This window comes from Megascapheus bottae, chromosome 21, assembly GCF_031878675.1.
Source record: "Megascapheus bottae isolate mThoBot1 chromosome 21, mThoBot2.hap1, whole genome shotgun sequence".
Classification (NCBI taxonomy): Eukaryota; Metazoa; Chordata; class Mammalia; order Rodentia; family Geomyidae; genus Megascapheus; species Megascapheus bottae.
Window position 1 is genome coordinate 33,728,898 of NC_143529.1, and position 14,113 is coordinate 33,743,010.

General features: G+C 47.9%; 1 protein-coding gene across 7 annotated transcripts in view; it reads left to right on the forward strand.

Annotated features, from left to right (window-relative positions):
• Nucleotides 1-7,050: 7,050 nt before the first annotated feature.
• The window catches only part of Armc9 (armadillo repeat containing 9), a 120,056-nt gene continuing 112,993 nt past the window's right edge, over nt 7,051-14,113 (forward strand). For 5 of the 7 annotated variants that reach the window (XM_090355023.1, XM_090355021.1, XM_090355022.1 and 2 more), the window contains exons 1-2: nt 10,514-10,875; nt 11,707-11,793. In XM_090355023.1, the coding sequence (XP_090211149.1) occupies nt 10,702-10,875; nt 11,707-11,793 (261 nt within the window). In that variant the 5' untranslated portion in view covers nt 10,514-10,701. Of the gene's footprint in view, nt 7,075-9,218; nt 9,285-10,513; nt 10,876-11,706; nt 11,794-14,113 lie in introns of those variants that run through there. The other 2 variants (XM_090355024.1, XM_090355026.1) reach the window with 2 other exon arrangements.

Genomic DNA, 14,113 nt, shown 5'->3' on the forward strand with positions numbered 1-14,113 from the left:
TGCAGGCTGACCTCTGTCAGGACTGCTCTAGGCTCTCTGACTATTTTATGAATGCAAAAGGTGAACAGGGTGTCAGTGTTTTTCTGGATAGCTTCTCTGCCTCTCCTCAAGTATCCAGGGGAGGTGTGATTAACAAGAGCATCCCTACCTGCTTCAGCACCTCCCTGGAGGCCTGCCACACCTCCCCACTTGGCAGAGGTCCAAAGGCAATCAGACCCACCCCAGACCCAATAAGAGGAAGAAGGCTAGGCCCTGGTCCTGCTGTTCTTAGTTGCAAATCTGCCCTGGGAGTCAGGCAGAGGCCACGAAGAGAACCTGTTGAGGTCAGGCTCCACCCACAATGATATGTGAGCCCCAGTACATCAGAGATCCTACAGTCAAGAGTAGGTGCAGCCACACAGGGTAAGGACTGGAACCAGACTCTGGAGACACCAGGCCAGGTCCTGGGGCTCCCCTGGGTTCTCCACCTCAGGAGTGGTGCAGAGTGTTAACTCTTAGCCTAAGAGCTGGAATGGCCCCCAGGGAAGCCAGCCTGAGGGCTAGGGTACCCCCCTATCCCATCCCAGGTGTGGAGGTCAGGGAAGTCCCTTTCAGCTTGTTTTGAGCCTGATTTCTATTGCAGAAAGAGTAGGGAGTGGGGGGGGGGAGGCATCCAGGATTAGGGAGCAGGCAGCAGGGGGGCAGAGGAGAGGCTGCTGGGAAGGAAGGGCTGCTGGGGTGGGGGATGGGAGGAGGTGGGAGTGGTGAGCAGAGCCATGGCAGAACTGCCTCCATAGTTTGTTATTTCTGGAAATGTCTGCATGCTGACTGCCAGGCTGGCCGAGTCCAGGTTCCTGGAAGTGAGCGCCTGGGAAAGGTGGGGCGCCTGAGGCCAGGTGGGGTCAGGCCGCTGCCAAGCCTTCACCCAAACAGGGACTGCAGATGGAGGAAGGTACAGCGTTCCCACCCCTGCTCAGAGTGCCTGATTCTGACCCGTTCTGGCTGGGCTCTTCTCCTCCCACCGTGGCTCGGCCTAGAGCCTGGCCAGCCCAACCCCAGCCCTGCTTCCTCCCATGGTGCCATCCACTGCCAAGCCAGGGGTCACCGCGCCCCAGCCCATCCCAGCTCCTAGACTGCTGGCCTGGGCCCAGGACTCTCAGGGTCGACCTGGGGTGGAGCCTGAAGACTTCCATTGCCAGAAGGTTCTCTCAATCCCTGGAGAGATGTGGCAGTGAGTCCCACGAGATTCTAACTTCCCTGGGCCATGGCTGTCATCCTTCAGAAAGGAGCTCCAGAGGCCAGGAGTTTGGCCTGCTGGTTGAGTGCTTGCCTAGCATGCATGAAGACCCAGGTCCAACTCCTTGGTAACACATACAAAGAAAAAAGCTGTGACTCAAGTGGTAGAGTTCTAGCTCTACCGTGCTTAAGCCCTGAGTTCAGTCTCCACGACTAGCAATAAAAATGAAAATAAAAAGGAGCTCCAAAGCTTACCCTTCCCTCTCTCAGGGAAAGTTGAAGGTGATTTCTGTGTGCCTGCTTACCAGGAATCACATATATGTGCCCAGGTTACAACTCTTCCAAGCCAAGGCACTTCCTACTAGGCTCAATACATGCCTGCAAAGTGTGTGTGTGTGTGTGTGTGTGTGTGTGTGTGTGTGTGTGTGTGTGTGTGTGTGTATGTGTGTGTATGTATGTATGCATGTGTACTGGTTCTGGGACTTGAACTTGGAGCCTGGGATTTCTCCCTTAGCTTTTTTGTTCAAGGTTGGCATTTTACCTCTTGAGCCACAGCTCTTGTTCTGGCTTTTTGGTGCCTAATTGGAAAGAAGAGTCTTAGGGATTTCCTGCTAGCTCAAGCTAGTTCAAGCTGGCTTCAAATGTCCATCCTTCGATCTTAGCCTCCTGACTAGCTAGGATTACAGGCATGAATTAACAGCTACCGGCTCTGTTTATTTGCATTTTTTAAAGATTTTATTAACATAGATTTTTACATATTTCAAATGTCATGTTTAACAAAAAAGCAATCAAGAAGGGATTCTTTATATACAATCACTGGCACATAGATTTTAGGACATAATTAAAATTAAGCTGAAGGTTTATATGTCATAGATACATATCTATCTGTATAATATAACATTATTTGTTTATTTGTATTTTTAAACTTGCTTACAATAGGCTGTAGTCATCATTTAAATCTTGAGTGTCCATGATTATCATTACTGGTGCCCAGAATTCATGGCTCATGCCTGTAATCCTAGCAACTAGCAGGCTGAAACCAGCCTGACCAGAAGAATCCCTGAGACTCTTATCATGAACTACCAAAAAGCAGGAAGTGGAGCTGTGACCCATGCGGCAGAGCATCAGTCAGTCTGGAGTGAAAAGCCAAGTCAGAGCATGAGGCTCTGAGTTTTAGCCTCAGTACTTTGTATCAAAGAGGGGAGCAGGCAGGGAGTGCACGGATATCTTGGCTCCGCTTGCTTTGAAACTATCCTCCTGGAAGCCCAGTTTGGCCTATTGAGGCCAGTGAATAAATGGGGCTATGATGTGACTCATGCCCCTGGAACTTGGTAACAAGGACACCCCTCTCAAGGCCTTGTTGGATCGTCTGGTGTCAACACACTCACGTCCCCTGCTTTGCACTCAGCAGCAGCTCTCCTCAGGTGAGTTTGTTCTAGCTTTTGTTCTCCTTCCCATATATCAGCTTCACGATTCAAACAGCTTTGGGGGGTGACGGGCGAGGGGCAGCCCTTAAGGGACCAGGAACACTCAGTTCTTCCATTCAGATGAGCATGAATTTCCACTATGAGTGATTTTTTTGTTTGTTTTTATCAGTCTTGGGATTTGAACTCTGGGCCTTGGCACTGTCCCTGAGTTCTTCAGCTCATGGCTATCACTTGACCACTTGAGCCACAGCACCACTTCCAGTTTTTGGTGGTCAATTGGAGATAAGAGTCTCACAGACTTTCCTGCCCAGGCTGGCTTTGAATGGCGATCCTCAGATCTCAGCCTCCTGAAATAGCTAGGATTACAGGCGTGAGCCACCAGCCCCTGACCTGTGATTTATTTATTTATGCCAGGGCCAGCCGGCAGCAAACCAGGGTTTGCAGATTGGGATTCCTGAAATAGGGGTCAGGGACTAGGAAAAAATAGAGGAGAGACAAACAGATGGGGTCCGGGAGGTCTGCAGCCCAGGTAAAGACTACAGCCCAGTTTATTTCAAGTTCCGACCTTAAATACTCTTCTTAAAACTAGGGAACTGCCAGAGGCTACATTCATACAAAATACTAATCAAGTCACAAATAGGATAAATGAGAAGTGATTAACATTGCTTAAAGTCATCCTAATAAGAACTGATTGACATTGCTTAAAGTTATCCTGATAAGAGTTACTTCCTTGTGTATACAGTTGTGTAGGTCCAAAGTCAGGTCCAAGGTCATTGACCCCACAGTCGGTCCCCAGCATATTTATTTATTTTATTGTGAACATTTGGCTTTGGTTTTCTGTTTTGGGAGAGGGCCAGGCTATCCTCAAACTCAAGATCCTCCCGCCTCCTCCAAGTCCTGGGATTACAGGCATGCATGACCCAAACCCAACTTTTCTAAAAGGAATTGTTTTTTAATATGTTACTGTAATTCCTGACTAGATAGATGCCTGGGATTTCTGTGGGTTCCTCCTCTATCCCAATTATTATATTCAGGCCCAGAGTTTATCCAGAGATGGACTCTTGATCTAGATTCCTGTTACAGGAGCTTACAACCAAACTGTTTACCAGACAGGCTTATTGGACTTAATCTAGGCAGATTTTTCTTTTATACAACTCTGGGGTTGATAATGACCAGCTCTTTCTGCTGTGCTTTCCATCCTTTGCCCTTCTGCACTAGAGACAGTAGCCAGATATTTTGCCTTGTATAGCTTCAAAGATGAATTCATTTATGAGTTGTATACAGTGTCATAGAGATGCACCACCTCCTACCCCTAGAGTACTTAGGGCTGGCTCCTTAGGCTGTAGTGGTCTCTGATTGTCCCCTCCCCACTTAGTACAGAGCTCAGCCAATCCAACAGTGTGTGGATGGGGCTGTTGGCTGAAGTATTCTGCATATTCCAAAGATTTTGTTGGACGTCAAGTTTTTACCTATGATCATTTCTTGATAACCTTGAAATCTGAGTGGTGGGTTTATGAGGAGTCATTGAACTATTCCCTGCTTGGGGCCAGGAGTTTGGCCTAGTGGTAGAGTGCTTGCCTAGCATGCACGAAGACCTGGGTTCAATTCCTCGGTACCACACACATAGAAAAAAAAACAAAACAGAAAGATGAACTATTCCCTACTTTTACATATATTTGAAATTTTCATATTTCAGTATTGTAGAAAGTTGTCATGGGTCCATTGGTATGTGTCCTGCTTTGGAAAAGCTGCAGAGGTCAAACAAGAACACATAGGGTAGATGAGTGCTTGAGCAAGTCATAAGGATATGGAAGTTTAGAGACTTGCTCAGTGTGTTTCTCTGATCCCATGAAACAAACGACAACCGAATCAGTTAGCTGTCATGACACAAGCATCCTTTGTACTCTTCCCACACACATCAGATGAGTTCAATAGAGTGAATTTGGCTTGGCAGTTTTTCAACTTGGTGCTTATATTAGACATCACATAAATGTTCCAGGATTTGAAGGAAGTCTTAAATTATAACTAAGGAAGTATGGCAGATTCAATGTTTATAAACTATATCAAGAAATATGTAATTGTTGCAGTATAACCTACAGATTAAAGAATTCAGAAATGAACCCAGGTCCTTGACAATTGAAGCTGTAAGAAGCTACCTCTGGATTTGTTATAGGAAAATTAGTCTCACATTGCTAGAGCCTCTTTTAAATGATAGGATATTGTGATGTCAAGAAAGACTCTTAAGCCATTCCAGGTGCTGATGGCTCACACCTGTAATCCTAGCTGCTCAGGAGGCTGACATCTGAGGGTTATGGTTCAAAAAGCTAACCTAGGCAAGAAAATCTATGAGACTGTTTTGTTTGTTTTTTGTTTTGCCAGTCCTGGGGTTTGAACTCAAGGCTTGGGCACTGTCCTTGAGCTTTCTCAAGACTAGCAAATCTACCACTTGAGCCATAGCACCGTTTCCATCCTTTTCTGTGTATGTGGTACTGAGGAATCAAACCCAGGACTTCATGCATGCTAGATAAGCACTCTACCACTAGGTCACACTCCTGGCCCTGTGAGATTCTTATGTCTAATTAACCATCAAAAAATGCAGAAAGTGGCTCAAGTGGTAGAATGCTAACCTTGCACACAAGAGCTCAGAGATAGTGCCCAGGCCTTGAGTACAGCGCCCAGAAACAGCGCTAAGAAAGAAAGACTAAAGCATGACTAGAAGCTTAGAACTTTCAGTAACACCCCTTCATCATCTCAAAAGGAGAGAGAGAGTCTGGAGAGTTAATAGTGGGTCTGGCCTACATCAAGAAGCCTCCACAGGGCTGAGAATGTGGCTGAGTGGTAGAGTGCTTGCCTAGCGTGCACAAAGCCCTGGATTCCATTCCTCAGTACTACATACATAGAAAAGGCTAGAAGTGGCACTGTGGCTCAAGTAGTAGAGTGCTAGCCTTGAGCAAAAGAAGCTCAGGGACAGTGAGACTCCTTTTTTTTTTCTTCCTGCCACTTCTGGTTTTCTGATGGTTAACGAAAATGAGAGTCTCACAGACTTAGTGCTGGGGCTGGCTTTGAACCATGATCCTCAGATCTCAGCCTCCTGAATAGCTAGGATTATAGACATGAGCCACCGGTGCCTGGCTTCATGAGACTCTTATCTCCAATGAACCACCAGAAAACTGGAAGTGGAGCTATGGCTCAAGGGATAGGGTTATAGCCTTGAGCTGAAATGCTCAGGGACAGTGCCCTGAGGCTTGAAAGCAGTCTAGGCAAACAATTCATTACAACTTTGTTGTTGTTTTGTTTTGATCAGACATGGGGCTTGAACTCAAGGCCTGGGTGCTGTCCCTGAAGTCTTGATCAAAGCTATTGCTTTGCTACTTTGAGTCACAGCTCCTCTTCTGGTTTTCTGGTGGTTCATTGAAGATGAGTCTCACTGACTTTCCTGCCTGAGATGGCTTTGAACTGCAGTGCTCAGACCTCAGCCTCCTGAGTACCTAGGATTACAGGTACCAGCACCTGGCTCCTTGAGACTCCCTAACTAACCAGTGAAAAACCTGAAGTGAAGAAAAGGCGTGGCTCAAGTGGCAACAAACCTAGTCCGCCTCTGAACTGCTGAACCTTGATGGTGACTTAAGGAGCCATGGGGGTTCTATGCCCTTGCCCCTTCATCTGCCTGCATATCTGTGTCCTTGTGATAGTCTGTATAACAAACCAGTGAAGATGTTTCCCGGGGTTCAATGAGACATCCTAGCAAATTAATGAGGAAGTATTAACTTATTGCCATTCAGTCAAAACACAGGGAACAGCCGCTAGCTTGTGACTGATACGTTCAGGGCATTGCTTGGCACTGAGCCCTTCCCCTTCCCCTATAGGTGATGATTGTAAGTGCAAGGAGCTGGTATCCACACTGAGCTCTTGAGTGTCTAGTGGTGAGGATACATGCTTGGCATATACAGATAAGCCTCCACACTGCTGGTGTTGCACATGGAGTAAGATGCTATGTGTGTAAGAATAGCAGAACCAATCTGTTGTTCTCATCGCAAACATATAGAAACGATGCCTCTATGGTGGCTCCTATTGGAAATCTACCTCCACGCATTTAATTAAAAAGCAGTGGCTGATTGGAAGGATGCTGAGGGAGTGCAGCCCACAGAGTAGATGGAAGCGCTGGAAGAATGAGGGCAGCTCCAGGAAAGTCCATGCCTGGAGCCAGAGATTAGATGCATCCCAGAGCAGCCCGTCTCTGTGTCTCTTTAGGTGATGACTTTCATTTTTCAGAAGTTTCTTTGTAGCAAAGGCCATGGTTGTAGACTGCCCTGGGATCTCATTTTGCCACGACCTACTCTACTGCAACAGAAAAAGCCCAGGGAAGATTGTCTTCTCGTCTGGAGCCATTCCCATGCTCACCCTGGACCAGTCACAGTGGCAGAGGGATGAGGTAAGATGCCACAACTCTGGACCATCTGCTCATTCATGTGGTCAGCAACGGGCTGAGTGGGATGTGTTACTATTCTGGAATATTCTACTCCCAGTGTATAAAAGCTGGCCCCAAGGTATCATGAGACTGAAGAAAGAAGCAGATAAGATCCAGGATTGTATGCAGTGCCAATTATTGGGGACTTACTGACAGAAACCTGATTTTGAGTGGCAGCATGATCAGGTACACTTCCATAATTTGTGCCAGGAGATGAGGCTTACAAAGTAAGTGATCAGAAGTGACTTTGTCAAAGCCAGAATGTGTCTGGTTTATCTCAGACTAACATCAAGGAGTCTGGCACATTCCTGGACCAGGGTCAATCCTGTAGCGCCACAAAGCTTTGTCTATTTATAGTGTGCTGAGAAACAACGCAGGGGAAGCCAACCAGGGGACTCTAGGGCAATCACGCAACCATGCCGGGAGATGGCCATGATGGTATCAAGTTGAAGCCATACAGGTACCAAAAGGGAGAGCAGTACTGGGCCCATAAACATAATCACCATCACAGTGACCCAGTCCTGGCAGTAAGGCAGTGCACTTAGAAAGGAAAGCAAAGCAGGACAGGTTTTATTGTTGTTTAGACTCCATGGCTCAGAGGTGCAAAGATCTGGGTTCATTCCAGTTCTCCTATGTGAATTCTGTGTGTGTGTGTGTGTGTGTGTGTGTGTGTGTGTGTGTGTGTGTCTGAATTTCTGGCTGTTGTTTTCCATGACTCACCCTTCCTGATCTATCCAGCCTCAGGGTCTTGCTATGTAGCCCAGGCAGGCCTTGAACTGTCAATCTTTCTGCCACAGCCTTACAGTGCCATGTAAGCCCTGGCTAATGTTTGGTACCACATGCAGCTGAAATTTAAACTTCACTGGATTTCCTGTGTTTTGTCTGCCATCCCCTGCATGCAGTTGTACTGACAGTGTTAACCGATATTATTTCCAGAAATTTTAATTTCAAGCTATATTTCCTAGACAGGATGAGGTTTCTCTTTCTCCTAAATACAGCCTTCCTTTGAAGACAATCTTCGTTGTCATAAAAGCACTAGCAGGGGACTGGGTGCTGGTGGCTCCATCCTAGCTACTGAGGAGTCTGAGAGCTGAGGATCTTGTCTCAAAGCCAGCTCAGGCAGACACGTAGATTGCCGCCCTAGTGTGGAAAGACAAGCAATGGCCCTGAGGTGCCTGAGCTCAAGCCCCCATGATGGGCCAAGAAGTGCCAGCAGGACAGAGGGCCTATCTAAGGCAAGGTCCCTTCGCCCTGGACCTGGATAACAGGGAGACTCTCATTGCAGTCAGACGGGCCACCAGCAAATGTCCTGAGTGCTATTTAATAAAAACGAAGAGCGTGAAGACCTGCGCTCTAGTCCCTCCCTCCCCCCCCCCCCCTGCCCAGTCCTGGGCATGAACTCATGGCCTGGACACTGTCCTTGGGCTTTCTCAAGGCTAGTGCTCTACCACTTGAGCCCCAGCACCAATCCGGGCTTTTTTTCTCTGTTATGTGGTTCCGAGGAGTGGAACCTAGGGCTTCCTGCATGCTAGGGAAATAGTCTACCACTAAGCCACACTCCCGGCCCCAGAACTACAGATTGTTTTTAAATTTCATTTCACATTGGGAAAAAAGTCTAGAATTCCTATAAACAACTGTCCTGGGGTGCAGCCTTGGTTTGGAGCTTTAAGGAAGATCTGTGGCGATGGTCGTTCTTCCAAGCCAGGAACGACCAGGCCCTCCCTCCCCGAGCGGCAACCCGGAGGTGGAGCCAGGCCGCGGGGTGACCCGATTGGAGGTCGAGCCGCTCCGGCCCCGCCCAGGGGCGGGCTCGGCGCCTGGAGTGGCGTGTGCGGGAACCAACGAAAGACGAGCGGGTCCAGAGTCGTCGAGGCAACGTCTGCGGACAGACACAAAGGATCCGGGCGCGGGCGTGCAGACTCGCCGAGGTCCAGCGCCAACCTCCCCCACACACACACGGCCACGCGGCGGGAACGCCTCACTTCCGCCGCTTTGGTCCGGCCGCCCTTCCTCCCAGGATGCTCCATGCCGGCCGCGCCGCGCGCTATTGGCTGCGCCGCCCCACGTCACCGTGGATGGCGGCCGCGGCGGTTGCCCCGGTGACGAAGCTCGAGGCGGCCTCTCGGCGGGGTGAGCCTCACGTCCGCGGCGATACCGGTGGCTGAGCCGAGCAGGTGAGCCCTTACGCCGTGGCGCCGGAACAGGGAGGAATAGATGTGGGGCCGAGGGGCTGACTTCCGGCCTGGAAGGAAACCGGGCGGCCCCGCTTCTCGCCTGAGGAGCTGGGCTCGCGTCTGGGTAGGGCCCGAAGCGCGGCCGGACACCCCGGCTGGTCCCGCTGCTTCCCACCCGGAGCGTGGACGGGCGCCCGTGGGCCCACCCAGCCCCTCATCAGCTGGCCCACCTCTTGGGGCCCCCAGACTAAAGCGAACGCGCTGGCGGTGCGGACTTGTTTACCCCTGAGGCCTTCCCACTAGAATTCAGAAGGTGCCACCACATCCAGAACGAACCCTTGTCGGGTGCACATCCGGCCCTTTAGACGGCGGGCTTGTTGTTTTCCCAGTCCTAGGCTTGAGCTCAGGGCCTGAGCACTGTCCTTGGACTTTCTCAAGGCTAGAGCTCTGCCACGCGAGCCTCAGCACCACTTCTGGCTTTTTCTGTGTATGTGGTACCGAGGAATCGAACCTGGGTCTTGGTGCGTACTAGGCCAGCACTCTTACTACTAGAGAGAAGGCAGACTTCTGAACATCACGCCACTTGTGGCGCTCAGTAAGATCTACCAGGAGGTAGGAGTTCCCATTTGCTTAGGCATACCAGGTAACTGTGAGTTGGGTGGTATAAACTTTGTGTAGTAACATACATTCCTGCTTCATCCCACGCAGTGAGATGCCCCAGTTGCCACATCTGTAGGAGAATATAGATGACACTCACCACTCAGCTTTAAACAATGAATGTGAAGCATCTTGCACATTGCTTGGCATACAGCAAACCCTCAATGAACTGTTGTGTCATAAAGGTTCAGAGACAATTTTGTAATTTCTAACAATGTGAGAAGAAATGGATGACCCACAGTGGCCAGTACGCATGATAGTTGATCATACCCAAATCTTATTCAAGTAAGTCATGGAGGACCTTTCCGAAGAAGTGACATTTATTTATTGCCAGTTCTGGGGCTTGAACTCAAGGCCTTGGCACTGTCCTTGGTCTTTCTCAAGGCAAGCACACTACCACTTGAGCCACAGCACCACTTCTGGCTTTTCCTGTGTTTTTTCTGTGTATGTGGTACTGAGGAATCAAACCCAGGACATCATGCATGCTAGGCAAGCACTCTACCATCAGGCTACACTCTGAGCCCCTGACATGACATTTATTAAAGAGAGCAATTAGCCAAGTGAAAAAAGGGAAGAAAAAGTGTTCCAGGCAGAAACCTTCCTTGGCATGGCCACCAGTTAGGTTCCCAGCTTCCCTTCAAACTCTTAGCCCATGACCTTGATTCCTGTTTGACAAACCCAGTGCTTGATTTGACTTCTAATCCAGATTCTGCCACAGGTACAAGCTGGAAGAAATTGATTAGCATCAGTGTGATCTGGTATGCTATGGGTATCCAGTGAGTGTCCCTGTCCACTTGAACTGCATGGTGACCAGCATGGCTCAGGTCTGCAGAACAGATGGGAGAGGGTAGGAATCCAAGCTGTGGAGATCTTTGAGAGCTGGGACCAAGGAGTCTGCCTTCATGTGAAGGGTCCAAAGCAAGAGGCAAGAAGGGTCAGTGTATCAGATATCAGTTGAAGTGGGGAAGGGGGAGAGATGAAGCCTCAAGACAGTGATAGTGATCCAGAACCAGGGATGTTGTTAAATTTAATCTTCTGGATCTATGTTCAGGTAATTCACATCACATGCACTATAAGGTTCCAGATCTATAAATTCTTAGAATTGCAAAGGATCTAATCAGTTTTGTTTCATCTTGTGTATAAGATGACTCTGCATTCCAGATTTGCTCTGGGCAGCAGTGGTGAGAGAAGCCTGGGAGGTAATTATAGGTACTGCTGCCGTGAGGGTATCCTGGACATAGCCGTTACCTTAGTAGCTTGAAGCAACAAGAATTTATTATCTTGCAGTTCAGGAGGTCAGAAATGTGTATAGCCATTTACAGTGCTTCATTCAGCCTCAAAGCTGGGCCCTGTGGTGCAGATGCTAATGATATGATGTGAGGCCAGGCTATCCCTAGCCTCTCCTCACTTGTGGAGACCCCTTCTCCTATTCCATGACTCTTTCTCCTGTTCAAAGCCTTCAGAGACCAGCTGAGTCCTTCTCACATCCCTCAACTCAGACCCTGGCCCTCCCACCCTCTGTGATTGCCTGAGGCCCACCTGAATAATCTAGGCTTACCTCTTGATTGAAAGTCACCTGATCATCCATCTCAGTGCCAGCTGCAACCTCAATTTCCCTTGTGTGTAACATCCCCCCACATTCACAAGTTCTGGGATTAGGAGGGGGAAGTCTTTGGAGGCCATACTTCTACTCACCATACCCTCCCTTTTGTGATTTCTCAGGTGGTGAAATGAAATCTTTGTCTTGTGCTTTTACCTTGTACAGATTTTTTGCTGTGAGAATTACCAGAAGCAGTTCAGGATGGGAGATATTCTGGCCCACGAATCTGAATTACTTGGACTAGTGAAAGAGGTAGGTGTGTTATACAAAACATGAATCACAGCCAAGTGCAGTGGCTCTCACCTATAATCCTAGCTACTTATGAGGCTGAGATCTAAGGATCTTGGTTCAAAGCCAGCCCAGGCACTAAAGTCTATGAGACTCTTATTTCCGGTTAACCACTAGAAAATGGGAAGTGACACCTATGGCTAAAGGGGTAGGGTGGTAGCCTTGAAACGAAGAGCTCAGGGACAGCACCTAGGCCCAGAGTTCCAGTCCCACAACCAAAAAACCCCAAACCATATATCACAGAAAATCGCCATTATTAAAAACTGCAGCAAGCTGAACATGGTGATGCCTGTAATACTAGCAGTTGGAAGCTGAGGCAGGAGGATCTTGAGTTTGAGGCTAGTCAAGACCCATAAGTGAATGAAAGAAATTATCTTTGCATCTTATAATGTCTCTATCATTTTGTTAGATCTGTTAATACATTTTCCACTATTATCTCTGCTTCAGCTGGGATATTGTGGCCCACGAATCTGAATTACTTGAACTAGTGAAAGAGGTAGGTCTGTTATGAGAAACATATATCACAGCCAGGCACAGTGACTCATGCCTATAATCCTAGCTACTCAGGAGGCTGAGATCTGAGGATCACAGTTCCAAGTCTGGGCACAAAAGTCCATGAGACTTTTTTTTTTTTTTTAAATTTTTATTTCTTTGCCAGTCCTGGGCCTTGAACTCAGGGCCTGAGCATTGTCCTTGGGCTTTCTCAAGGCTAGAGCTCTACTACTAGAGCCAAGCACCATTTCTGTTTCTTTTCTATGAATGTGGTACTGAGGAATTGAACCTGGGTCTTCCTGCATGCTAGGCAAGCACTCTACCATTAGGCTAAACTCCCAACCCAATAAACATTTTTTTTTTTAGTTGACTGTGTGGGTATATATTTGTATGTGATTTTTAAATAATTATACAATGCATATTAAGAAAGAAGAAGAAATACTTTTTAGCTTGTCTTTTTTTTTTTTTGCCAGTCCTGGGGCTTGAGCTCAGGGCCTGAGAACTGTCATTGGTCTTTCTCAAGGCTAGAGCTCTATCACTTGAGCCACTGCACCACTTCTGGCTTTTTCTATGTATGTGGTATCAAGGAATCAAACCCAGGTTTTCATGCATGCTAGGCAAGCACTCTACCAATAGGCCACACTTCAGGATCCCTCCATCAGATTCTTATCTCAAATTAACAACCAAAAGCCAGAAGTGGTGCTGTGGCTCAAGTGGTAGAGTGGCAGCCTTGAGCTGAAACTCTCTGAGATAGCACCCAGGCCCAGAGTTCAAGCCCCATAAGCAATAATAACAAAAGAATATTCTGTGCTTCATATTTTGTTTATATAACTAAACTGAAATCTTTTTTTTTTTTTTTTCCAGTCCGGGGTTTGAGCTCAGGGCCTGAGCCACTGTCCTTGGACTTTCTCAAGGCTAGAGCTCTACAAGTTGAGCCTCTGTGCCACTTCCAGCTTTTTGTCTATGTATGTGGTACCAAGGAATCGAACCTGGGTCTTTGTGCATGCTAGGCAAGCACTCTACCACTAGGCTAAACTTCCGGCCTAAACTGAAATCTTAAAGCCATTTGCTTTCCTCTTTATTTTTTGTTGTGCTTATATTGGAACTTGAACTTTGAACCTAGGTGCTGGCCATTAGGTTTTTTTTTGCTCAAGACTAGTGCTCTACTACTTGAGCCACAGCTCTTCTTCCAGCTCTTGGTGGTTAATTGGAGATAAGATTCTCATGGACTTTCCTTCCTGGACCTGCTTTGAACTATGACCCTCGGATATGAACTTCCAAAGTAGCTAGGATTTCAGGTGTGAGCCACTGTTGCCTGGCACTTCAATTAATTAATTAATTAATATTTTTTGTGGGTCATGGGGCTTGAACTCTGGGTCTGGGTGCCGTCCCTGAGCCCTTCAGCTCAAGGCTTCCTCCCTACCCCGTGAGCCACAGCCCCACTTTCCATTTTCTAGTGATTAATTGGAGATGAGTCTCATTTTCTTTTTTTTTTTTTTGCCAGTCCTGGGCTTCGGCTCAGGGCCTGAGCACTGTCCTTGGACTTTCTCAAGGCTAGAGCTCTACCACTTGAGCCTCAGCACCACTTCCGGCATTTTTCTATGTATGTGGTACCGAGGAATCGAACCCGGGTCTTCATGCATGCTAGGCAAGCACTTTAACCACTAGGCCAAACTCCCCGCCCCGAGTCTCATTTTCTTTAGTGCCCTGGTTGGCTTTGAACCATGAGCCTCAGATCTCAGCCTCCTGAGTAGCTAGGATTATAGGTGTGAGCCACTGCACCCAGCTTTTT